At 40.7% G+C, this 27,074-nt stretch overlaps 1 protein-coding gene across 18 annotated transcripts in view; it reads left to right on the plus strand.

The window, feature by feature from the left end:
• The window catches only part of Esrrg (estrogen related receptor gamma), a 540,107-nt gene extending 524,270 nt beyond the window's left edge, over nucleotides 1-15,837 (plus strand). For all 18 annotated transcript variants that reach the window (XM_013157679.3, XM_013157680.3, XM_063236700.1 and 15 more), the window contains 2 exons: nucleotides 543-812; nucleotides 11,885-15,837. In XM_013157679.3, coding sequence (XP_013013133.1) covers nucleotides 543-812; nucleotides 11,885-12,129 — 515 coding nt within the window. In that variant the 3' untranslated portion in view covers nucleotides 12,130-15,837. The remainder of the gene's footprint in view (nucleotides 1-542; nucleotides 813-11,884) is intronic.
• Nucleotides 15,838-27,074: the final 11,237 nt, after the last annotated feature.

A 27,074-nucleotide genomic window follows, 5' to 3' on the forward strand; every position in this document is an offset into this window, starting at 1 on the left:
TTCCCTTGTGGATTGTTGTTTTGCTTTGTTTTGGTTTATGTGTATTGTGTTCACCAACACTGGTTTTTCAAACTTAGGTAAGTTGAAAATCTGACTTCATGAAACACATTCATAAAACTTCAGCCAGACATCTAGTAGCAGGATTATATGATATTTGCTTTGCAAGTGAAAGAAAGAACACTGTGCTTCTCTAGTTCCCTCAGCTGTGCCTATAAAAACTACAGGGGCTGGGGATTTAGCTCAGCAGCATAAGCACCTGCCTTACAAGTGTGTGGTCGTGAGTTCGATCTCCAGTATCGATAAAAAAGGAAAAAGATAAAAAAAACCCAAAACTATAAAAATACCACCAAGTTGAAGCTGGGGTGTGACTTTTGCTTTCCTGTCCACAACGTGATCAGGGGGATGGGAAATATGCAGGGGGCTTCCAGTCAGAGCTCAGGGTCCTTTTGAGCTGGGATGCAGAAGCTGAGTACGTAGGAAACTGATGTTGCGTTATGAAATAAGGCTGGAAAGTAACCTGATCTGCCCATCTCCCCATGCAGGCTTCTCCACGCTGTCTCTGGCCGACCAGATGAGCCTCCTGCAAAGTGCTTGGATGGAAATTTTGATCCTTGGCGTCGTATACCGATCGCTTTCGTTTGAGGATGAACTTGTCTATGCAGACGATTATATAATGGACGAAGACCAGTCCAAATTAGCAGGGCTTCTTGACCTAAATAATGCTATCCTGCAGCTGGTAAAGAAATACAAGAGCATGAAGCTGGAGAAAGAAGAATTTGTCACCCTCAAAGCGATAGCTCTCGCTAATTCAGGTTGGCACACGGGCATGGTGGTGGGTGCATTGCTTTAATGTCTGTCTTTCCCTTTCTCTTAACTTCTTTAGGAATTGGCGGGACCTAGTTTGCAAATTCTGTGTCAGTCAGCAAAAGTATCATCAGTGTAGCTTTCTAGTGAAAGTTAGATAGGAGAAAAATACTCTGGAAGAAAATGAAGTTCATTTTACTCAGTCATTGAAAGAAAGCTGTGAAACATTTATTCGCTCTTCCTGGGCCGTCACAAGCCACAAGCTCTTGCGGGAGTGGCATGAGGGGACACCACTGGGACAGAATTCGCCCCATGCTTTCTAAGCACAAGTCCACATCAAGTGAGATGTGGATCTGCCCAAACCACTTCCTCCTCAGAAATACCAATTTTGCAGTGGGGAAAATGCATTTAATGTTGCTTTTCATTTTGGTTCTCAAAGTCTACCCTCTCTCTTCCCTTCTGGAATGCTCCAGAAACCAAATTCTGCAGAAGGAGTGTTCACTGGCCAGCTCCCGCCTACACAGTAGGGGTTAAGAACATGGGATAAATGTTCTTTCCCTTCAAACTTGAGAGTGAGAAAATAGCAACCTCTGATAAGTAAAAAATCGTTGTTGCTTTGTTGTCCTCCCCTTTGTGCCCCTCAAATGCCTCATTGTGATCTGAAGTCTCTCCCATCATTTGCATAAGTTCAGGATAGATCCCTCCTTAATGACGTGCCGATCATTAGATACCTGCGTGTCAATAACGCGCTCTGATGCCGGGGCCATTGAGAGGCACACCGTGCCCCTCCATCTGCTTTTGTTTTGACCCTATCTTTGAACTTTATCTTGGTTGCTGGCCAGTAGTTTTCCCTTTAATTACAAGAAGGAAACTGTCAATAAAATCTGTTAAATGGGATGCAATGAGTGGCTTGAATGGGCGGGCGGCTATTTGTTCAAATTCTGCAGCATTCAAGGTATTGACAGTTTGTTTTCTGGGGCCATATGTGACGATCAATCTCAGGCTGGGCTCAGCCGCGCTGAAAAATGAAAAACCAGATTGCTTTTGCTTACTTGGGGATGACGACTTTGTGATTTGGTGCGGTCCTAGTGAGACGAGACCTTCTGCCCAAATTGCCCCCGAGAGAGCTGGGGACGCGTGACTGTTTTTAGAAATAATTTTTAATTGATTTTGTAATTAACAGTTCATCTACAATATTGATGCATGAATCTTCGGACTGATAGGAGGGAAATTGTTTTCAACAATAAAGCTGTGCGTTTCTATTTGTCTTCATAATGGAGTTTAGCATCTCACAGGTTTAATTGTGGATGGAACCCTTTTCCTTACCTTACCCTGAGCTCTCTCCCCTCGCTGTGTTGTGAAACCATAACATATGATTCTTTATGACAAATGGCATTGTTGTTATAAAACCCTCAAGAAGCCCTTACCTTGCCTGCTGGAAGATCAAATTCAGAGAAGCAATAGAGATTTTCGGAGGATTTATGATTCTGTGTGGCTTTACATTAGAGCATCATTCATAATTACATGGGAGACTCTACAGTAATGGTTTGGGAAAGAGTTCTTACTTAGTAATCATCAAACAAGTCTAACTCAAAACCTTTCCTTGGCCAAGTAGAATAAGCATGTTTTATATCTTTTACATTTCAAATTCCTTTTTAAGTTATTAGCTGATCGTGCATGCTAAACAATGCCAAAACTTTGTCATTAAAATGACAAAAGTGTATCATTTCCATGTTAGCCATGTACTTCATGGCTGAGTGCTATAATTTGGAGAACCTTAGTTGCAGCTTTTCTGTGTCTGTTGCTTAGAAGTATAAACATTAATATTATTGATCTACCAATGCTCTAATCCCACACAGTCTGCTATTCAGGAAGTGACCTATTTTATAGTAGTGACTGGTGATTAGTAAGTATTTATTTAAAGGACTTGTTAGTTTATTTTTCCTGCATTAAGCCAGAAATAGTTAACAACTGCTGCTTTCCTCCTGTTCTGGTAGGTAAGGATAGCCCTGCTTCGCCGGCACAAATTTTTCTGACAGATGATTGTAACAGCTTTTAACCCCTCAATACCAAGAATGAACTGAATTGGACTCTGTACAATAGAAACAGTGCCCAAGTGTTGTAAAGACCACTTCAGTTCTTAAATTGTGCCACCTTCCCAATGCTGTAAACTCTCTCATCCGCTCAGCCCACAGGCCCCAGCTTTTCAGCATGGGGCAAGGCACTTGGGAAGCTCCTTCTTTCTTCCTGTCGATAGAAGGCAGTTTTATTCCACTTTGATCACCGCTTGGAGGGTAGCCGTCAAATTAGAGATTCAATCTTGCTTAAATCCAGTGTGAGCGCTTTTAAACTGCTCATGAACATACCATTGTGAAAGTGTTTTACCACTTTTCTTAAATCCCATAGAAAACTCCTGGATTTTCCTGTAGAACTTAGAAATTTTAGATTAACCAAAATGACTTTTTGGGGCAAAAAAAAAAAAATCTCTTTTGATGATAGTTATGTAGATATCTTTGCTTTCTCTGTGTGGCTGTAGGTACTTTAACAACCAGATGTTCTATTATCCAAATTCCATCTGATTTTAAACATCTGTCTTTATTCAAAAGTTGTAAATGCTCTGCTTACGTTTGGGAAATCGGCCCTTGGCTGTCATTTTTTGTGCCCCTGTCTCTGTCACCTGAGAATTCAGGAACACTTTGAACAGCAAACCACCACAGAGAGCAACTCCCTGTCTTCAGGGCCCTGACCGAAACTACAGTAGATCGTGAACTAATATTGCAGTTCTCACGTTCAAATATTTGAAAAACCTAAGGGCTAGTCCTGGTGACTTTTGAGGGTAAGACATTTTCAGGCTTCCTTACCATGCATGTTCTCTTATTTCTGAGCAATTGTGACACAGCTCCATGAGATCAGACTTAAAAAGGAAAATCTAGGTCACTCTGTGTGTGTGTGTGTGTGTGTGTGTGTGTGTGTGTGTGTGTGTGTGTGTGTGAGTGTGTGTGATTCCCCATGCGCACACGAAGAAGCTAAAGCGATATGTAGAATTCTTTCCATCTTGGGAATTCCATGATTACTTTTACTTCCGTATTAGAACACACAGCGAAATGTTGCCCTGAGTATTTTGGGTGAGGTTATGTGATTGGATTTCAGTAGCTTGGCTGGGTTCTGTGGATTCTTAAAATTTGTTGAAGCCGTCATCACCGGTCTCAAGGTAGGGTAGCTGCTGTTACCGGCTGGGAGATGGAAAGCAGTTTAGGATTCCCAGGCCCTTGAGTCTCACCGCCCGCTTTGGTCCATGTCACGGGCTCTCCGGGCTGCCGAATGCCCACTCCCACCCAGCTGTTGTCACTGTCACTGCCTTCACCCAGAGCCCCTTCTGTTCCAGAACAAATGTGTCTGAAGTCAAGTTTTCTTTTACCTCTCTGCAGAATTTCCAGAAAAACAACTCCCACTGCTACAGGCAGTGTTTGGGCTATCAACTTAAATTCCAAGTCGTGAGTATTCTGTTTTTCTTGACAGAGAACGGGATGCACGCAGGATTGCGTGATTTCAGTCTCCTACAGTGATCACTATGAGAGTATGCCCAGGTCCTGTGTAAAAAGGACATTTGGACCCTCATTCAAAGCTGGTCCAGCCTTTCGCAATCTTTTTTCAGTGTCATTCCCTTAGGAGAGACTTTTTTATTTCTTCATGTTTTGCTTTTCAGAGGCAGGGTCTCATTCTGTAGCCCAGGCTGGCCTCAAACTCATGCTGATCCTCCTGCCTCCGCCTCTCAAGTGCTGGGTTTACATGTGTGCACCATCACACCTGGTTATGAGATACTACCTAGAAAAAAGTATTTCCTAAGTACTCACACAGTGAAATCTCATTGCCACAAGTTTACTAATATGTTTCTATACTATACACTTATACATCTTACCCAAGAAAAATATTTTTCCTAACATCCAATTCCAAATTTCATCTCATTGAAAATACATGGTAGACTCATATAAGGGTTTTATTATCTGTAAAGTAAGGCAGGGAAATTAAATCATGTCTAACATTCCCTCAGTGGCCTAAAATTTTTCAGTTGGTTATTTTTAAGTAAAAGGATTGAATTTGTTTATCTCTCTATTGAGAGAAACAATTTGTAATATAGAACAGTAACATTTCCATGGATCTAAATAAAAGTGAAAAAGAAACTTTTTCATGTCACAGCCAATTTTAAATTTTCCTTGAACTCCTGGAAATAGTTTTAGCTGCTGCCCTAAAGATTATCCTTTTTCTGAATCTTTTCATAGAAATTTCTTTTTAGATTTCTGCCGGAGAATCTCATTCTATTCCTACACTGTAACCACGTGGTAGACACATCTAGTACCATTTGATAGATTTCAGAAGCGAGGTCGTAAAGGTTGTCATCGCTATAAAGCCAGAGGACTGGACCCTCTGTCCCTTCTTGTCAATAAGCTAGAAGTTGGTCCGACACTGAGGTACCATGTCATTCAAAGCTGTTGCAATTTTGTATCCTTGGACCTCGACAACTGTTCAGGATGTAGCATCTGCTTTTCTTCTTTGCTGTCTCCTTATACACCACGGCAGTTGTCTCTGTGACTGTTCCAGGACCCACTCACCCACCCATGCCCATGAAAACCTGCAGAAATCCAAGTGCCTCCTATAAAAAGATGTGGAATTGGCACTTCCTCCACGCATTTGCTTGTGTACTCTCCACATCCTCAGGTGGTGCGTGTACTTAACGTAACTGGAACGCTAGGTAACTGCTGGTTCCATTACCTGGGTAATAGCTAGTGACAACAGAAAGCCCGTACATGTTCAGTTCAGGTGCAGTTTGGCTCTTTGCAAATATTTTCTATCTGAGGTTGGTTAATGCCATGGATCTGTCACCCTTGGATAGGAGGATGACCACTGTGAAACTACCCAGGAAACTGACTGAAGTGTTCACCAGGCACTGTGAGTGTATGTGCACGTGCACGCTTTGAGAGTTACCCTGACAAAACCATAGATAATCCTAACAGATACATAAAAAGAGATCATAACTGTATAATTTCGATCTCTTGGTCTACTTTCCTTTGATTTTTGTTAACTGAAGTCTATCACCATTTCTCAGATTATTTTAATTTTATTTCAGAAACTGGGAAGTAAGTTTGTATCATTTAGTGCAACCATTAAATTTCATTATTTTATATATATATATTTATATATTATATATATAAATTTCATTATTTATATATATATATTTATATATTATATATATAAATTTCATTATTTATATATATATATATGTATTCTCCCATTTCTTATATATGTAATATTTAAAGGTTGCATTGTATATATCTGTACTGCAGATTTTTAGGCGAAATGCACACTGGTTCTGTTATCATGCACAGCGATCAGTACGCTCAGTCAGGTCAGGAAATAAGTGTTGCAAGTATCTCTGCACTCCCAACCTGGGCAATAAGCGCACAAAACACTCTCCAGTGGCTCTGCCTCCAGGGAGAGGTACCAGCATCACTGTCATTCACAGGTCTTAAGGTAATGAGCAGCAGCCTGTCCCCAAAGGTCATCAGCAGGTGCAAACGGTCCACGGGGTTGTGGCAGGTCATGATATTCAGCACGCAAGTGGGCACCAAGCTTCACTTATCGACTCTAATTATCTCTGCCACTCCTAGTAAATGGAGAGAGAAAACCCCTGCAGAAGTATAAGATTCGGGGGCAGAGACAAGGCCTTGAACAGCGGAGGGGAAATAGAAAAGATCTGGCAGAGGAATTCCATTCTGCAAGGTAAAGCTAACAATGAAGACAGAGTGTCACGCTTTTGAAGGTGGCCGGAGCAGAGGCGCCCCTGCCACAGGGTCTCTGGCCTGCTGTTCACATAGAGACAGTGGGGGTGATCTCTGTGGTCCATGCAAAGGCAGTGGAAACTGGCTTCGTCGCTGGAGCCAGAAGAGAGGGAAAGAGATCGTAGGGGTGGGAAGGTGTTTTAATGGACAGCTGCGAACCTGGGAGTTCTGATCTCTCCCCATGGTTGAGCACAAACTCTGAATTCTTAGTATTGTTTTTGATGTTAGAATTATAACTTCTCTAGGTTAGGGAAAAAAAACAACTAAAAGTTGTCTTTCTATGCAGCTTCCTAGTTGGTATGTGGACAGCTTCCTTAGCATCTCTGTCACTCTTTGCTCTTTATTGGGGTCCCCTGGCTGCTCCACCTTCTCCTCCACCTGGCTGTTAATATGCATCTGTGATGCATAATACATGCACCCCAAGCCTTCCATTTCTCCTCCTCCTCTCCCTCCCAGCTGCCCTCTCCTGTCTTCCTGTTTCTCATCTTTCACCTTTTCTTTTGCTCCTTAAATTACTTACGTCTTACGATTTTCACGCAGGAGAAACTGTGCAATATTTAACCTTCTGACTCTGACTTGTTTCCGACGCACCCCTTTTTTTGAAGAGATCCTCCCACTGCCTCTCTGTCCTTCACTCTCCTCATTTAAATGAGAAAGAAAGTACAGGACTGCATGGCTGCGTATGTTTACTAGCTTCCTCCACGGCCTCTGAAACTCACTCCCAGTCCATGGCCTCCGATGGCAGTGTCACACTGCCGCAGGCCAGTCTGCAGTGGGTTTCCCTGGGTGTGTGGCAAGGCGTGAGCAGGGCCGGGCGGGCCCCGTGAACCTGTTTCCTGCCTTCTCTGGGTCTAGATCATGTCCTCTGCGTGCCTCAGCTTGTGCACCTTCTGCCATCTTCACAGCCCATGGGGAGCACTTTGCCTTACTGGTGACATCACTTTCTTCTTCCCTCCTCTGAGCTCAGAGTTTCTACCTGGATAATCTAGATCAATCTCCTGTTCTGCCACATAAGCTATAATGAGCCTTTTCTAGAGATGAGGACCTGGGTATCTTTGGGACCATTTTTCAGCCTACCACACAGAGTATGTGAGGAAAGCCAATCAGTAATACTTTTGCAGTGTACCTCAGAAATCACACCTGAAGATTGCCGTTCCCCTCATTGAGTCCCTTTCCGCTTTGCACAAAGTGGTGCTTGGATCCAAAGATCAGACTCAGGTCCTGTCCCCACGACACCTGTAGGGGGCGTGCTAACCCTTGGGGACGTGTCCTCCCTGGCTGGGTCTCTCTGTGGAGAGTCAGTCCTTCCATAAATTCAGGGCTCATTGAGATTACAAAATGGTGATTTGTAATTTTGTGTCTCTTTTAGATCAGTACATGATTTAAAACATTTAAATAAAGTATTATTGAAGTATTTAAATAATACTTTGTCGTATTTGTTATTTGGTTACCAGTGATATAATATACATAGGAAAAGCAGTATGAAAGCTCAATCCCCTCTCTGTATTTACCACTTTTCAGAATAGAATTAGTGCCCTTTATAGAATTATTATTACAAAGACTCATATTCAAACATGTTTAATGGATTTCAGTCAATTGCAATTGAATCCTTTTTGAAGTTTTAAAGTTGCTGTCTAGTTTCCCTGTTGTTTCTCGTTAGGTGTGCAGGTGTGCAGAGAGCTAACACCACCACTGCATTCTTCTCTGTCAGAAAGGAGACCTGCGCTCCCTTCTCCTTCCCTTCACCCATCCTGTGGTGACGGTCACAGTGGCCCAACTCTGGCTGCTTCACAGCACAGGTAGCTCTGTGTGTGGGTGTCTGCTGTACAGACCCACTCCAAAGACACACTGGGTATTCAGACACTCCATCCCATCCTAAAAGATTTGCTACCATCAAGAAAGTATTGCCAAGAATGAGCTACAAGTGCCCAAGACAGTTTCCTAACAGGACTTGGGCATTCTGGAGTACCCATACCCATGCCCGAAATAATTAATGTTTTCATTCTGGAGAAAGGCAGTGTTTGATTCCAGGTGCAAAAGGTGGAAAAGTATCTTCTTTCTACTGGTTCTAAGCCTCATTGAATTTGGAACTGTACGTGGAAAGGATCTTAGCTTTCTTCCCAGAGTGAACACATTCTTAGCCATTATCCAAACTTAGGATTCTGTTCGTTAGATTGAAATACTGAGAGTTATAAGGGCTGTGTTTTAGCATTAGGTGTTGAAGTTCATAGGTGGACGCCAGCATATGTGACATTTGCCCTCTGCTTATCTTTTGAAATCTTGTGTCATTTTTTAAAATAGCTTTAATTTGTGTCATTATCCAGTTTAGTAGCTCTCAGGCTTGGCTTGACAGAATTGCCTTGATACTGTAAAAATACTAGTGTCCTGGATCCAGCCCCAGAATTTTGATTTAATAGGTCTGGGTATGGGCCCAGGTCTCCAGATTCTTCATCAGCCTTGCCAGGGTCTGTGGTCTGTGGCTGATCCCTGTCTAGTGAGCTCCCAAACCGATGATCTCTATTATGGAGCATAGCTGGACTCTACCAGCACAAATATTGCTAGTTTCCTTTGAAGCACAGTTAAAAAGAAACCAACATTAACAACCGAAGCTAAATAATTACATGAACTAACACCAGTTTTGTTGAACTTGGCATCAACATGTAAATATAGCCCAAAGAACAAAACGTGTGGAAGCCATAGAGCCCGAACTTGAACTGGATCCCTAATGGAGATTAATATTTTCTTCAGCAGTCTGCCAGCTGAATCGTGGTCTAATTAAATAGTTCAGATTTAGTGAGTTTGCATTTAAAGTATGAGCAGACCCGAGGATGAGTAAAGCTAAAATGAGTAGACTCTTTTCTGTAAATGGGAAGTTAAATTATCATAGTAATTTGATTAAATCATTTTTAAATCTCTCCAGCTAAATCACAGCCTTTAAAGAATAGTTTGAAGTCTTAATTGCTGTTTGTGAGCCTCTCTCTCTGCTATTTGTTCTCGCCTCATTTCCTGTGACATCGTCTAATAGTCTAATATATCTCCTGCCGGGCGGCTCCGGGCCAGGCCTGGCGCGCCTCTAGCTCACTTCCGAGGGATGGAAGGTGCACCAGATGGAGAAAGGCCGCGTGTCCTCGGTTGTTCCCAGGACTGCAGGATGGAATTTGGAGACAGACAAGGGAACGGTGACGAAGATATTTCTAACAGTTTAGTTCTGTCCCTCGAGAGGACGACCACTATGCACACCTGGAAATGTCCTCGGTAGGAGCCCTGTAGCGAGCTTCGCCACAGAGATGGACACTTGGGTGAAGGGAACACAGAGGTGCACCCTCATCTTATTCTTTACAGAGAGCAAACACTGCTCTCTGTTCCACAGTCCCCCAACCCAACTGAAGCCAAAAAAAGCCATCTTAAACCTGACTACTATACTTAACTACAGTGCCACCAACCTGGCAGGGCCTTTGGGAGGGAAAAGAAACTAAATTTTCCAAAGTGGACACTCAGCGGATGACACATTTATCATTTTTATTCTTTCTCTGGGTGTAGCTGGAAAATACCTTGTTTGACTTGCGTTTTGTCTGTAGAAAAGCACATAGGCTGGGTCCCAAGATAAGCTAGGTGAGTCTCCGAATCTCCCCTCCGTTGTTCAAGGCCCGAGGACCAGCGTCCGCGGACCCCAGACTGAGACACAAAAACGCATCGAGGCACGTGCCCATCGCATCCTCGGTGGCTTCCCCACCAGCCTGAGGCACACTGGGGCCCCTGCCGAAAACACGTGCTCTTGTCTCTAAGACCAGACCCTGGAGGAGACAGGATCGAGACGGGGAGAGTTGGTCAGGAGCAGTTCCCGCGGAAGCTCCCGGTGTGCCCAGATGCTGCCCTGACACCTGCTCAGACTCCGCCTCCACTCGGAGGAGCTCCGTGTCTCAGCTTTGCTGAGCAGAAAGTGAGTTTTGAGCAGTGAGGACTTATAAGCCTTGTATTTATTCCACGTGACTCCAGATTATCTTTAAGGAATGTTTTAAAAGAAAAAGCGATGAAATACACAGGTGTTTCAAAACAGGCCACTGGTTATACCCAACTATCTTTAAAGCCCTTGGCGCATTTCACATATCTGTATCTATCTATCTATATAGTTAGCCACTCAATTTTAAACTACTTTTTCCCATTTTGTTCATTTTGAGATTCGTATTTGAGTTATAGGAAAACTGGGGCTCACTCCATATATCTTAGCGCTCAGCAATCTCAGAGAACTAGAATTATTAAACACGAAGAATCCCCCAAAGACTCCATTATGTGTAATTAACAGATAAACTGTCATCAGAATCAATAAAACGTGCTAAATGATTCAAACTTGTATATAATTAAGTGTCTGTTTTAGCGCTAGAGCTGTAACTTTTATTTTTTTCCCCCACATCTCACATTTCTCGCAGAATAATTGCGGCAACCTTGTTAACCCTTTCCTTGCTCTATTGAATTTGATTTTCAAATTAGTTTTTCAGGGACAAAGTTCACCTTCATGAATGTGAAAAAGTGTTTCCCAAGTCGGTAATCTAAGGACACTTTGCTTTTATGGGGGAAGGTTGAGTATACAGGGAAGCGTTAATGAACTGTTACTATTACCTTAAAATTCTAAGAGGGTAAAGAATTTATTGTGTTTCCATATAGCGCTAAATTCAGTGTATGCATGTGGAGTTGTTAATTAAGATCTTAATTATCAACATTTTCCCCCTTTGGGATTTAGGGGCATTTTGCCGGTAAGACCAGGGTCTTAAACTTAGCTGGGATGGTGCCCAGACTAATCCTTGTAATCGAGGGCCCCTGGAACTCTCCTTGAGTGAGAGAATCCCTCAGTAAAGGCAGTGAACAAGACAGCCACGATTCGAATCTGCTGAAAGCAACTGTTCTCTTCCTCACTCTGAGGAGGAAACTAGAGCTTTCCTAAAAATTCTCATGTTCAAACCTAGAATAAGAAATGACTTAGTGAAGTTTAGAAAGAAAGAAACAGAGGTTTGAGAAATTGGCGTCTCTGAACAAATTGCAGCTTTGAGCTGCAGGAAGCTCAACAGCACGATTCGTGGGACTCGGACCAGAAGGTCTGCCTGTGTCCTTCTTGGGGGGTACTGAGTCACGGTTTTCCTTTCCTGCTGACCCTTGTCCGGCTGGGTTATCTGCATAGCGTCCCGAGGTGGGGGAGGAGGCGTGCTCTTCCTAAGGTGACGGCGCGTGTGTTTTGCTTTGTCACACAGACTCCATGCACATAGAGGACGTGGAGGCCGTGCAGAAGCTGCAGGACGTGCTACATGAGGCACTGCAGGATTACGAGGCGGGCCAGCACATGGAAGACCCGCGCCGGGCCGGCAAGATGCTCATGACGCTGCCGCTGCTCAGGCAGACCTCCACCAAGGCCGTGCAGCACTTCTATAACATCAAACTGGAAGGCAAGGTCCCCATGCACAAACTGTTTCTGGAAATGCTGGAGGCCAAGGTCTGACTAACAGCTTCCTGGGCCCGCTCCCCACTGTGCACGCTGAAAAAGGGAAAACAAACCAAGAGTGATGGCGAAGAAACTTAGAATTTAGTTACGAACATCGACTGTCAACCAAGACTGCACTGATTCTTTAGCAGCAGCGAGACTGCGAAGCAGCTTTCGGATCCCTTTGTGTTCCTGATGAATTTCTGTCTGCTTTATCACTCCTCTCCCTTCCTGCTTTCCTTCTGATTCCCTGTCTTGTATTTCAGTTTTGTTTTCTTTCTTTCCTCTCTTGTCCCCCTTCCTCATTGGTTGGCTTCCTTAATACTGGCTTCTGGTTGTCTCATTTCCTTTCTTCCTTTTTGTTCACTTCTTCCCTTTCCTCCCCTTTTACTCTAAAATTTAAGTAACTCTAAATTGTAAGAAAATTTCCTCCCTTCCACCTCTCCTCTCCCTGTCTTCCCTTCCATTCTTTTTTTCTCTGTTTCCTTTCCCTTTCCTCTTTCGATTTCTTTCTCTTTTTCCCTTTCCTTTCCTTTCCCTTCCCTTCTGTCCTTTCTTCTGCTGCGGAACTTTTAAAAGAGGTCTCTAAGTGAAGCGATGTGGAAGCCAGCCCTGCCAAAGGATAGAGATCCACAGTATGGATACCAGTGAACTTACTGCGAACCCTACCGTCCCCAGTGACTGAGGAATCAAAGAGAGAAGCGACGTACCTACAAGTACAGAGCGACACAAGCGAATTGACTGAGTGCAGTATTAGGTTTCATGGGAGCAGCCTCTAATTAGACAACTTAAGCAACGTTGATCGGCTGTTTCTTATCTATCATTGCTTTTCCATCTAGATCAGTTACAGCCATTTGATTCCTTGTTTTTTCAAGTCTTCCAGGTATTTGTTAGTTTAGCTACTATGTAACTTTTTCAGGGAATAGTTTAAGCTTTATTCATTCATGCAATACTAAAGAAAAATAAGAATACTGCAATTTTGTGCTGGCTTTGAACAATTATGAACAATAATGAAGGACAAATGAATCCTGAAGGAAGATTTTTAAAAAAAAATGTTTTGTTTCTTCTTACAAATGGAGATTTTTTTGTACCAGCTTTACCACTTTTCAGCCATTTATTAATACGAGAATTTAACTTACTCAAGCAATAGTTGAAGGGAAGGTGCATATTATAACGGATGCAATTTATGTTGTGTGCCAGTCTGGTCCTAAACATCGATTTCTTAACATGAGCTCCAGTTTACGTACATCACTGACACCGAGGATTAGATTACACCTGCAGTGGCTCGGGGCGGTCGCCGACCTCTGCCCTGCAGGAGGGGTGCCAAGTAGTGGTCCAGCGTGCACCTCTGCCCGAGGGGCGGCCACCCTATGCCTTCTAGCTGCCCTGGTGGTAGGAAGGAGACGCTGCCCGTCCGCAGGGCTCCGGACCTTGTCTCAGAAGGAGCTGTGAGCCAGTATTCATTAAGAGGCAATAAGGCAAATGCCAGAAATTACACAAAAAAAAAATCATGAAAGACAGCAGATGCCTGACCAAATTCTAAAACCTGATCCGTAGGCGTTCATTCATTTAGGAATGTTTGTTTCAATTAATCCGCAGTTTTTACCAAGAGCTAAGCCACCATGTGCGCTTTTCCAAGCAGTATTGTCACAGCATGAGAGTCAGTCAGGGTCCAGACTGTTAGAGGTGTAATCTAATGGAGAAATCAGTTAGATACCCCCGAAATCTACAGTCGCCAAATAACCAATAAACAGTAACCTCCATCCAACGCTATACCAATGGACCAGTGTTAGTAGCTGCTCCCTGTACTGTGTGAACAGTCGTTATTTCTATGTACACAGATGTAATTAAAATTGTAATCCTAACAAACAAAAGAAATGTAGTTCAGCTCTTCAATGTTTCATGTTTGCTGTGCTTTTCTGAAGTTTATGTTGCATTCAAAGACTGTCGTCTTGTTCTTGTGGTGTTTGGATTCTTGTGGTGTGTGCTTTTAGACACAGGGTAGAATTAGAGACAATATTGGATGTACAATTCCTCAGGAGACTACAGTAGTGTATTCTATTCCTTACCGGTAATAAGGTTCTTCCTAATAATAATTAAGACATTGAGACTCATTATGAACAGATACACATCAAAGTCATAATAATATTTTCAAAACAAGGAATAATTTCTTTAATGGTTTATTATAGAATACCAATGTATAGCTTAGAAATAAAATTTTGAATATTTCAAGAATATAGATAAGTCTAATTTTTAAATGCTGTACATACGGCTTTCACTCAGTCATCTCTCAGATGTTGTTATTAACTCGCTCTGTGTTGTTGCAAAACTTTTTGGTGCGGACTCTGTTTCCAAAACTATTGCTACTTTGTGTGCTTTAAACAAAATACCTTGGGCTGGAGTTTCAGCCCAGTGCTAGGAATACTGTGTATCTATCATTAGCTAAATGGGACTATATTGTAGATTGTGGTTTCTCAGTAGGGAAGTGACTGTAGTGTGATTCTAGATAAATCATCATTAGCAATTCATTCAGATGGTCAATAACTTGAAATTTATAGCTGTGATAGGAGTTCAGAAATTGGCACATCCCTTTAAAAATAACAACCGAAAATACAACTCCTGGGAAAAAATAAAAGGTGCTGATTCTATAAGATTATTTATATATGTAAGTGTTTAAAAAAGGTTATTTTCCAGAAAGTTTGTGCAGGGTTTAAGTTGCTACTATTCAGCTACACTATATATAAGCAAAATATCTACACTGTATACATCATCTTCACTGTATCACATTAAAGTATGTGGTACTTTAAGCACTAAGAGGGAAACAACCACAAACGCCAGATGGAGACCTGTTAAAAGAATGAGATGCAAAACTTTTAGTTTTCAGTTTAAGCGATGTCAACATTGCAAAGGAACAAGTATCTTACAAATAGGAAAGGAAAAAAATAAGCTTAAAAGGTAGATCTAACGGAACTGCACAGGCTTCAGGGTAAATACCCATCTTAAACCTCATCCGAGGCAAGTTTTTTTCAGGTTTCAAGCAAGACCATTGACTTAAATGTGAAGTTTTGGACACTGATAACGATGTATGTGGTAACCATATGATTTCTTTTTATTTTGCTTCTTTTAGGTTCTTATTTAAAGCAGTATGATTGTGTGACCCCTCGTAGTTACACCTGTGTTTCAATCAGATCAGATTGTTGTATTTATTCCACTATTTTGCATTTAAATGATAACATAAAAGATATAAAAAATTTAAAACTGCTATTTTTCTTATAGAAGAGGAAATGGGTGTTAGTGATTGTATTTTAATTATTTAAGCATCTCTGTTTACCTGCCTAGGAAAACATTTTATGGCAGTCTTATGTGCAAAGATCGTAAAAGGACAAAAAAAAAAAAATTTAAACTGCTTATAATCCAGGAGTTGCATTATAGCCAGTAGTAAAAAATAATAACAATAATATTAATAATAATAATGATAAAACCATGTCTATAGCTGTAGATGGCTTCACATCTGTAAAGCAATCAATTGTATATTTTTGTGATGTGTACCATACTGTGTGTTCCAGCAAACGTCTGTTTGTGTAAATGTATTTATTTTATATTGTATATATTGTTAAATGCAAAAGGAGATATGATTCTGTAACTCCAATTGGTTCAGATGTGTAACTCAAATTATTCTGCCTTTCAGGGTGATGGTCGAGCAATATTAAACGAGCTTCCACTTTTGCCCGCTCTTTGGTAGTGTGTTGCTTCTCCTGCCCCCAGCAGAGAATCCATCCACAAATGTTGCCCTTTGTTACTTCGCATCAAAGAGTCGCTGTTCCCTAAAAATAAAGTAGGAGTTTAAACAAGAGCTATATAAAGGCTTGTCAGAATGAATTCTAATGTGCCACGAAACACTTTGCATACTCTTAAATATGCAAAATGTCTTCTGGCGCCCTAGAATTCATTCTGACAAGCCTTTATATAGCTCTTATTTAATCTCAAAGCGTCTCCATATCATCCTGCATTACTGGAAATCATCGCCTCTGTGTCAATGTCATAACAGAAAACTTTCCCCTATTTTAGGATCGTATTAAAACCTGCTAGAGAGACCCATTATTTCCCTCTATCGACAATTAAACACTGCGCAGCCTGGCTGTCTGCATGCTGCAGAGGCAGCCGAGCAGGGGGAGCTGTCCAGGGATCCCCGAGGGTTCCGAGCGCTGCTGACAGCAAATGGCTTGTCCTTGCCTGCGCACACGGCGAGGTCGCAGCCCTCGCTGCTTGGGGTCACGCTGCAGCCTCCCCTGGACCCGGCGGAGCCATCAGCGCAGAGCTCAGCCGAGCCTCGCCTGGCTGCTCCGCCCGGCGGGCTGCGCTTTGTCATTGGGTTCACCCTGCGTTTCTCACCTTTCAGAGCTGGCCGCTTCTCTTCTGGGGAGGAAGCCAGGCCACGGAGCCTCTGAGCCCAATGGGCTCCGGAGCCCTAGTCCCCCAACCACTTGCAGGTGCCAGCTTCTGTTTTAATGTCCTTCGAGTGGCAAGAGCTCAGAGCAGGCTGACCCGCTTTATTTAACTCGGATTATTTTCAGAGCCCTTGTGTGGAACAGAAACAATGCAAGTCACAAAAACCTAGAAAGAAAAAGCACCCCTGGGGCCCTCGCACGGGGCTTCATTCAACCTTTTTAAACACAGGCTGGCCGGTGACATGTATCTTCTTAAATGTTTATTTTTTTTTTAAAGACCTAATTGGCCTTTTTAGCAATTCATGAGTCAGGTGGCACATACCTAAGCCTTATCTACGTGTGCCACTGGCCTGGCAGAAGAGTTCAGTGTTCTTTGTATTTTTGAAAGTTTTTCTTTAAAGTTTTTTAAAAGGTTTTTGTTTGTTCTTTGCATGTTTGCAATACCTAATAGCACTCAGCCTGGGGAGCGGGTACACAGATGGCCCCTTCACATGCTCCAGGCTTTTGCGGAGATGACAGCTCTGGAGACAGGGACACACACATACTTTTAAGAGCTCAAGCATCTGAATGCCGGGCACCTTTTTATAATTCTGGATTCTTCCAGAAGGAACTTCCTGTTACTGACACTTTTCCTACGTGTGTCACATACAAATGAAACGCAGCCGTGGGATTGTGACGGTTGGCACACTATTTTTTAGTTGTCAGGTGGGTCTGTCCGACCAGGTTACGTTTTTGTTTAAGAAATCATTTTTGGTTTCACTGGTTGTTTATGAGCGATTTGTTTTTCTCAGGACAGTGGATCCCAAACGCTGCCTGCTGGCATCTCCTGGGGAGTGTCAGCTGGCCCGCTGGCCCCACCAAGAAGACCTGGGCTCCCTGGCGGAGGTGCAGCCTGGCTTTGGAGTCTTTAGGACACGTGTCGGGATTTTGATGGAAGCCCGAGAGACAGAGACACTACTACGCCACGTTTTTGTACTTTTCTCAAGCCACAAATGTCCTTAAAACCAAAGAAACTTTTTTTAAAGACAAAAACCTTACCTTTTTTCTTTTTAAATCACAAAAATGCAATGAAATCCGCTTTGTTTTGACCTTCTATTCCCCAAACACCACCTCTCCCCTTTCCATCCACGAAAGACACTTGGATGACTTTCAAAGCCTGTCTCTGACTACATATCCAGATATAAATGAAAATACTCAAAAATACTTGCAGGAAACTGATACTTTTTTTACCTGCACTTTTGGCCTTCAAATGTGCTTTAAAATTAATTTCCATGTGGTTCAAAATACCTATTTTTCTCTGCTCCAGAATAAAAAAGCAAGAAAATCCAAGTTCTGATTTCCTGAAGTAAACGCTCACCTGTATTTTCTGAGCTGTTTGTTTAGGTGAGAGGTAGAAATGACATAAGACTGAGATAAAATAGTTCATCCTTGGGACTCTGCAAAAACTTCAGGTATATTTTGATTATTTAGAAATTTAACTTGTGGTTAATGTGTGAGTTTCCTCCACCATGACAGTTCATGGATAATTCCACAGTGTACTCAACAGGGAAGAGTTTACGGCTGTCTGTGATCATCCACATCTCTAAGTCCAGCTTGTCATGCCCCGTGATAGCATGGAAAAAACCCTAAAATGAAACAAGTAGCAATAGATGGATTGTCTATTGCATCTTATTATGAAACAAAATAGAAAAGAAAAGAATTTCAGAAATATAATCCTCCATTTCCAGGAGTATTTGTCTTGTTCTCCATGAAGCTAAAGGTCTGAAATAATGCGCCCATCAGGGGCTCAATGTAGCATGTCCATGCCAGTTGGTCCAAGGGCTTGTTATGATGGTAATGACCTCCCGAAACGTGGACCTGGATTGCAACAGTACAATTGCTACCAGCTCACCCGCTGGGAGAAATATTTTATTATTGTCAACTACCCTCCATGGAGATTTGTTTTGCCTGTTTCTGTTTAAATTAAATTCAGAACAGAACTGCATTACTATTTCTCTGGAGTATATTTCAGATCAACGAGTCTCAAAATTTAGGATTCCTGGCTAGTTCACATTTGTTTATTAGCAGAAAAATTGCAATAGGTGTTACGAACTGTGGGGAGATTATGACTGCAGTTGTGATCTAAAAGTCAGAACCCCGTTTTTCATTACAGATGCCAGTGGATTAATTGTCTCATCGATTGTATAACCTTTTTTTAAAAGCAAAGAGGTACAGTATGCTGATGAATTGCTATACCATGTCACAAGAATTGTTTAACAATGAGAAACTTTGTTCCAAGTAAGAAATGCTTTAAACTTAAGATCCTAAACAAAATGTGTTTGTATTAATTTGTTTCAACAGTGTGTGTGTGTTGGACACAACCAAAAAAGCCCTAAGCATGAATGCAAATGCCTCGTGAATATAAAATATCTTTTCTAACGTATTTTTTAAAAATGAGTAAGAATATCTTGGAAAATATATGAGATGATTTGGATAATTTTGCCACAGGCCCCATATTGAATCTTTGCTTAAGAATTTAAAACAGTAAATTCTTCCATCAACACAAGTTTTATTGAATGTAGTTAAATTAGAACTAGAGCTTATTCTACAAAAAGAACAAAGTCTGTTACCTTTGCAAGAATAACAGTGGGCAGCGTGCTTCTCAATGGACTCAACTGCAACAAAAGTGAGGTTAGAATTTGGAATCAAATGGTGAAGGGAGCAGCTCACTAAAAAGCCTAACAGAGAACATTCCAGATGCGGGGCATTGCACCTCTCAGTTTGCACTGCGGTTCAATCTGCCGTGCTCAGTAGAGTTTCACAGTTTTGTTGGGAAATGAAGAACTCTCTGCTATTTAAAAAAAATAAAAGCACAGAGAGCAAAACATAAGAGCAATTTACAAAATTTGGTAACTATGTAACAGTTTGCTTTTCCCCTAATATCTGTGAGTTCCCATGCCTGCAGGGGTAAAGCCCTGAAAGTTAGTGGGACAGTTTATCTCACGGCTGCTTCTGAAATATTCTCGCTGAGAGCTTTCCCTCTGCATGGCTCTGATTTGCCTTCATGCTCTTTTTGTGAACAAAATGAGTAGACCAGTCTTAATGCATCAAGTGTATTCGAGTTTAGAAATCAAAAGAAGATAGACGGCCTATGTAGAGTTTAAGTGTGTATAAGAAACAAACATCTCTTCCGCTACAGAAATAAACATCCAGTTGACAGTAATTTCTGGTACAGATAATAAGGCTGATGCTTAGCTGTCCGGATATTTTTACACATAGAGAGTTTATGAAACATGATTTGTTTTGATTGAGTTAAGATTTGGGAGCGCTCAGACAGACAGGGACTAAAGAGAAAGAGCACACCACACTCTCAATCTGTATCTTTTCACCCTGAATTCAGACCCCAGCTCTGCCACTAACCAGCCATCAACATGCTACTAGTTAAGTCCACTCATTTGAGTTAATGGGGATGAATATACTCACGTAAAGATTGTTACCAGGATTAAAGTAGATAAACTTGTAGCTAATTTTTTTTAAAGTTCAGTCATTTGAAAGTTTAATTTTCTTCTTTTCTTGCCCAATAGAAGCTCAAGAAGAGTCCAAGCTAACCTAATTGGACTGGGACAAAACCCTGAGAGGGGTAAGGTAGTAGTTTGGAGCCCGAGGCGGGAGGTTGCGCTGTGGGTTCTTCCCGCGTGGCCTGTACTGAGGTGCTGCAGGATTGGCCTTGCAGACTGGGGGTCGGGGGGGGGGCACAAACCAGCCGTGGCCTAACTGGGTCCTGGGCACTATGCTAATGACTATAAATGACTATAAAAATGTAATATTCCCGACAGCTTGGAGTAAATGCTATTCATATTTCCATCTTACAGAGGAAGAAAACCCGGCTTAGCGAACTAATTTGACCAAGAAATATGTCCTTAGTGTACAACTCTGCCAAATACGGATTCAGTTCATCTAAATCCTGAGCCTGAAATTTTAAGCCACTAGCCCTGCACTGAGCAACTTTCCTGAACTTGAATACTAAAAGGCTTATCATTTATATTTTTCTTACTTTGCATTCGTGGAAGACAGCAGTAAGTAAATTGCACTGATGGGATCCAGGAAGACGTTCGTGGCTGGCCTCTTCCTGTCTCATTCTCCTCTGTAAGTTCTTAAAATGTGTGTTTTGTTAACTTACGTGCGTAAGAGGTTTAATATTCAGAGATGGTGCTGGGTTCTCCCTGCCTCCGTTTTCTCTCTCTTTCTAATTAAAACCCGTTTCTGGCACATTCTAGGCAAATGCTCCTCAGTCCCTTAATTCTGTCTCGTCTCCCCTTCTGCATTACATTTTTAGGATGTTGCCACCTTTTAGGGAGAAATCCTCCCCACACCAACCCAGGGAAAGCAAGCATCACATTGTTATCTATTCTCCTTGCAAGGAGAAAGATTTCCTGATACAGTGTCACTGCTGAGAGCTTCTCTGGGTACTTTTCTTTGGGAGCTAACATAACGATTACTTGGAATATATGTCCAGGAGAGAGGGTGTCGGGTTAATGACAGTGTATATGTTTATTTCCACTACACTCAGTATCCTGTACGATTAGGTGAGTGTGAGCTCCTGGAGCAGTGCATTCAGGTTTTGTTTTTCCTCTGTAGCGTATCATTTTATCTTGCTCCTAACTTTTTCCAATTTGACTGTTTTAAAAATAGCATGATATTGTTTTCATTTGCAGTTCTCCCAGTGTCTGTTTTTGGCTCTTGTGTTTCCCTTGCTGTCCTTTCTGTGAAATGTTTATTTGTAACCATTGCTCTCATTCTCCATTGGGTTTCTTGTTCGTTTGTGGGAGTTCTCTGTGTGTTCTAGGTATTGATCCCTGTCACTTTCAGTTTTTGCAACTGTCTTCTCCTTGTCTGTGTTGCATCTAGTAATGTGACCTTTGTCCTTATTGACTGGAAATTATTAACTTTGATAAAATCGAATTAATCAATTTTGCCCTATGGTTTCAGAGTTTAAGATCTATTCTTCCAAGTTGCTACAATTATTTTTATAGTTTGAATTTCACATATAGGTCTTCTTGAATACAGCCTGAATATTTTAATGTGTATAAGATTCAACTGATTTCTCAACCTCTTCCTTTTCCATCAGTTTATAATGTTACTTGTGTATCATATCGAATTACCACATATAAGGAAGTCTGTTCTTGACTCTGTGATCTGTTCTTTGGAAAACTGATGTATTACTGCCATCGTGCATTGGTTTACTGCTATGGTTTGTAGCCTGTCCTGATACAGTGTGTCCTTTGTTCTTGCCAACACACTTTATTTTTGCATTCTTAGTAGTGAAATTTTATTATTCCTCATAAATTTCAAAATCTTTGTTTTAAGCTCTCAAAAACTGATCCTTGTATGAACTTTATAAGCTTAATGTACAAATTAATTTGGAGACAACATTTTTACAAGTCAAATTTAATGTACTATATTTCTTTATTCTTACTTTGTGCTATTTCTGTAATACAGGTATTTTTAGTTTATCGACATACAGCCTCCTGCTTTGAGTCGGTTCCTAAACATTTTATTAATATGTCGCTCTGGGAAATTGTACCTTATTTTCTATTTTATTGGTGTGTTGTTTTTATTCTTTTATTGTCTTTTTTGAGCAGAGGAATGCTATTTAATTTTGTATATTGACCTTGTGCTTGAGGGCTCTGTTCTACTTCCTTATTAGTTCTGAGCACTGATTTATTATCCTGAACCCTCTACATATATTAATCTAAATTCAAATTCAAAACTGATCAGTTTATTTCTCAGTAAACCTCTTTCCCCTTATTGTAAGTCCATCTCTTTTTTTAAAGCATAGATAGTTCAATAAGTTTTGATACAAACCATCTTTCCCCAGTTGCTTATATTTGTTAGAGTATGGATTTTATTTTCTTCCAAGTTACTGAAAGCAAAAATATTACAAGGGAGTTGCCATGATTTGTTAGAAATGGTCATTCTGCCAGTCTTTAAGAACATGTTTTCCCAGCTTTCTATAAAAATTTCCCCACTACCTTTGTCCCCAAATCACCTGTGTATGCCTGTTTTAGGATTGTGTTATGGCAGAAACTCTTATTTTCTACATACTTATTTTTGTATATCTGTCAGTGTTTGCCGTGTAACAAGCAAACCAATGAAAACCAGAGGTTGGGCAGAGAGGCTGTACTGGGGCTGAAGGTTACCTGCCTCTCTCTGGGGCCCAGGGCCAGGCTCAATAACTGCTCAGAAGACGGCAGAGGCCAGAGAAGCAAGTACCACACCACAGATATCCCACTTCTGCCTCTCTCATGTCTATTTAGCTCCCATTGGCCCAAAAAAAGCCACGTAGCCAAATCCAAAGTTAGAGAACAGGGCAGCCTCCTGTGGAGTTTTGTAACGTAACTGCACATCTACATGATAGCAAGACCAGAGAAATAAGGAGACAGGGCTACCAGCTCAATATACCACACCTGCTGTGATAATCATTGGACTTTTAATTTTAGTAAGTGCATTAAAAATCACCATCACCAGTGCTGTGCTCTCCTTTCATTCTGAGTATGCCACTGTTTGCTTTATATTTTCTTTAATCCTGTAATGGTTTTTCAATGTGGTTATACCAATAATGTACACTTTCCCACTGACGGTGTAAAAAAGAGTTTCTAAATGTTTTAATGTTACTGCGTCTTTAACGTTTTTATTATTCTGATGACTACAGAGTGATATTTCATAATGGTTTTCATTTTCATTCCCCTGAAGACTAATAATATTGAACACCTTCCCATGCTTTTATTAGCCATTTAGATATCTTTTTTATGAAGTTTCTGTGCAAGTCAATTGCCCTTTCACACTTCCGGTGGTCTGAATTTATTGATTAATAGATATCATTAATATATTCTGGGTGGGATCCAGTTACAAGCGAAGAGCATCTCAACCTCTGTAGCTTAGATTCTCATCCTCCTAATGGTCTCTTGTAATGAAGAAGTTCTTAATGTTAGTGCGATCCGAGGTACCACTCTGTAAAGTGCTTTTAATTCCTTGTCTCAAAAAAAAAAAAAACTGTCCCTCCTTTGAGGTTATAAAAATGCTTTCAGAAATTATTTTCTAAAAGTTTTACTGGTATCTTTTTGTTTTAGGTGTTTGAATGACCTGGAATTGATTTTTGTGTATGGCACAAAGTGAAGGTCAAGTTTTCTAACTTTTCTGTTTCCCTCTGTGGACATTCAATCGTCTGCAAACTGTTTGTTGGATAAAAAGACTGACCCATCTTAAAGCTTTACAGTGGCATCCTTGCCAGGTGTAGGTTACTTTGTACTCAGTCCCATTTCTGTCCTGTCGATTCATTGGTCGCTGTGCTAATCTTACACATTCTGTTTTCTGAAATACTTAAGGTAAGGCGAGGTGTCCAGCAGAGCGATGTTCCTCAGTGTTTTTTCCCCTACAGGTCTTGGCTTCAGTGTTTCCATTTAAAATATAGCATCATTTTGTCCCTTTCCACACACACCTGCATGTTAATATTTTAAGTGGGATGCCATTGAGTCTACAGATTAATCTGTAGAAAATTCACATCTCTACGAGATTAAAACTTTCTACTTTGGAGTGTAATGTATCTTTTAATTCCCTGTAAGTATTTTTAAAATGTTTTGACACTTTTACAAAAGGGAATATATTAAGGCTTTTTGGAAGCAGACCTGGGAATTGAACCCAGACCTCCAAGCTGAGTGGCAGACTATATCCCTGTCACTTTGTAAATTGTATTTCGGCACAAGGTCTCACTAATCCTGCCTCAGCCTCCCTAGCAGCTGGGATTATGCTGTGCCCCACTGAGCCTGGGTTATCACTAGTTTTTTTTTTTAAAGTTCTGTCATTTGCTATTTTGCATCCACTCAGCTGGATAAACTCACAGTTTATTAATTCTAGTAATGTGTTTGCAGGTTCCCCTTCCCACTTTTTCTCTTTCTCTTACTGCCTGGGGAAACCTTCAGCCCGTGCTGAGCAAAGCCATGACTGGGAGAGTGAGAGGGTTCCCTTCACCTGCTGCTCCCCATCCAAGCCAGGCTGTCAGCTTTCCCTGGTGAGTTGATATAAGCTCCTGAAGGTACCACTGGGTAGATTAAGGAAGTTTCCTATTTACCACTGGCTGCCAAGGTTGTTTTGTGGTACCTCGGCTTCACGTTTTATGCAATAGTATTTGTGTGTGTGCATGTGTGCGTGTGTGCATGCATGCATGTGTGTGTATGTGTGTGTGTGTGTGTCTATTGAGCTATTTAACTGATTTTAATTCTGGAGAGCAGCAACTTACTGTGTTACCTTAATGTAAAATTAAATTTGCATTCTGATATCAAATAGATGGCCAAATTTGGTTTGCTTTTGTTTTATTTAAAAATTGTTCCATTGCTTCTGTTAACAAATTTTTTAAATCTTATAATTTTCTCTGTTTTTGTAATGTGGTTGTCAAAATTTTGATACAGTGGTCATCACAAAAAGTCTGGCAGAATGGGACCTGTGATTTTATTTCTCTGGAAGAATTTTTTTACGATGGATGGTACTACTTTGGTAACTTCATGAGAAAACGTGCCTTGGAAATGGTATAGTCCCAATATTCTGTCTGTGCAGGTATTTACTGAAATTTATGTTTTGGAAACTCATACATCCTCAATCAAAGGCATTTATCTCTTTTCAGTCAAGCTAATTAACATGCCCACTACCTGATATACATATATTTTTGTGGTGTGGTGAAAACACTCAAAATATATGCTCTTAGCAATTTTGAAGAACACAATGCGTTGTTACTAACTGTAATCACCATGAGTTAATTCTTCCTCATTCATTAATTGAAATTTTGTGGCTCTTAACCAATCTCTCCTCCCTCATTTGAGGCCCTGACAAACACTGTGCTATTCTCTACGTCTGAGTCCAGCATGTGTCAGTCCACATGTAAGTGTGACCCTGGGGTGTCTGTCCTTCTATGCCTAGCTTTTGACACCTAACATGCTGTCTTCCAGGTGGACCTGTATTTTCCCAAGTGGCAGGACTTGCTTCATTTTGACGGCTGAATTATTTTCCAATGTACATGTAGACTACGTATTCATTAGGGTTATTGTGAATATGGTGGCAATCACTATCAGAATGTAATGTCTCTCTAATGTACAGATTTAGTGTCTTTTGCATTTCTACCCTGTAATGGGACTGCTGGATCATATGGTATGGCTATTTGTAATTTTTTGAGGAATCTCTACAACACTGTTTTTTCTGTACTGTTTTATAATCCTATTGCTAGTATACAAGACTCCTTTTCCTTCACACCTTCAATATCACTAATCTTTTTCTTTTTCACAATAGCCATTCTAAGAGGTGTGAGGTAATACACCTGTGATTATTAATTTACATTTTTCTACTGAGTATTGGTATCAAGAATTTTTCATATGCCATAACCTATTTTGTGTTTTCTTTTAAGAAATGTCTAATCACATTCCCAGTTTTTAAATTGGGTTGTTTTCTTGCTATTGAGTTTGTTTTCTTTCTATATTTTGGATATTAACTCTTAATAAGATATATAGTTTGCAAATGTTTTCATTCATTCTGTAAGGTTTTTTCTGTTAATTGTTTTCCCTCCTATAAAAAAGATTTTTGCTTGATGCAATTCTATGTTCTATTTTTCTTTTTTTGCCTCCCTTCTGTATTTATATCGAAAAAGTCTTTGCCCATGCCCATATCATGGAACTTTCCATTTGAGTTCTTCTAGTAATTTTCCACTTAAATATTTAATCTTATTTTGGTTGAATTTTTTCATATTGTATAAAGTAAGAACCTAATTTCATCTGTATGTTGATATCCAGTCATTCAAACATAATTTATTGAAGAGAAAGTTTGTTTTCTATGATATTTTTCTTCTATGATGAACTTTTTATGTTCTTGTGACCTTGTCAAAAGTCAGTTGACTTTAACGGCATGGTTTTGCTTCTGGCCTCTTAACTGGTTCCATTGGTCCTCATGATGGCTTTAGTATAGATATCATGCTGTTTTTATTACTGCAGCTTTGTAGTATATTTTGTGTTCCAGTGGTGTAAGTACTCCAGCTTTGCTCTATTTGTTCAATTGCTTTGATAATTGAGGGTTGTTTCTGCTTCTCCTCCCTCCTCTTCCCCCTCCTCTCCTCCTCCTCCTCCTCTTCTTTTTCTTCTTCTTCTTCTTTCTTTTCCTTCTCCTGGTAGTTCTCTACATATTCTATGGTTTTTTTTCTATTTCTGTAAAAAATATCTTTGCAAAATTGAATTGCATTCAATCTGAAGATTGCTTTGGATAGTACAAATATTTTCAAAACACTAATTCTTCCGATCCATGACCCTGGGCTATCTTTTCATTTGTTTGTGTCTTCTTCAGTTTCTTTCTTTTATAGTATTTAGTGAACAAATCTTTACTTCTTTGGTTAATTTGTTTTTATGTTTCCTCTAGGGGTGTGCAACTATTATAAGTCAGATTATTTTCTTGATCTCTTTTATAATTTGTTACTAGTGCACAGTGCATTTTTTGTTCATTCTG

This window comes from Cavia porcellus, unplaced genomic scaffold (genome assembly GCF_034190915.1).
Source record: "Cavia porcellus strain 051 isolate PalLab524CR breed Dunkin Hartley unplaced genomic scaffold, mCavPor4.1 scaffold_26, whole genome shotgun sequence".
NCBI classification, from domain to species: Eukaryota; Metazoa; Chordata; class Mammalia; order Rodentia; family Caviidae; genus Cavia; species Cavia porcellus.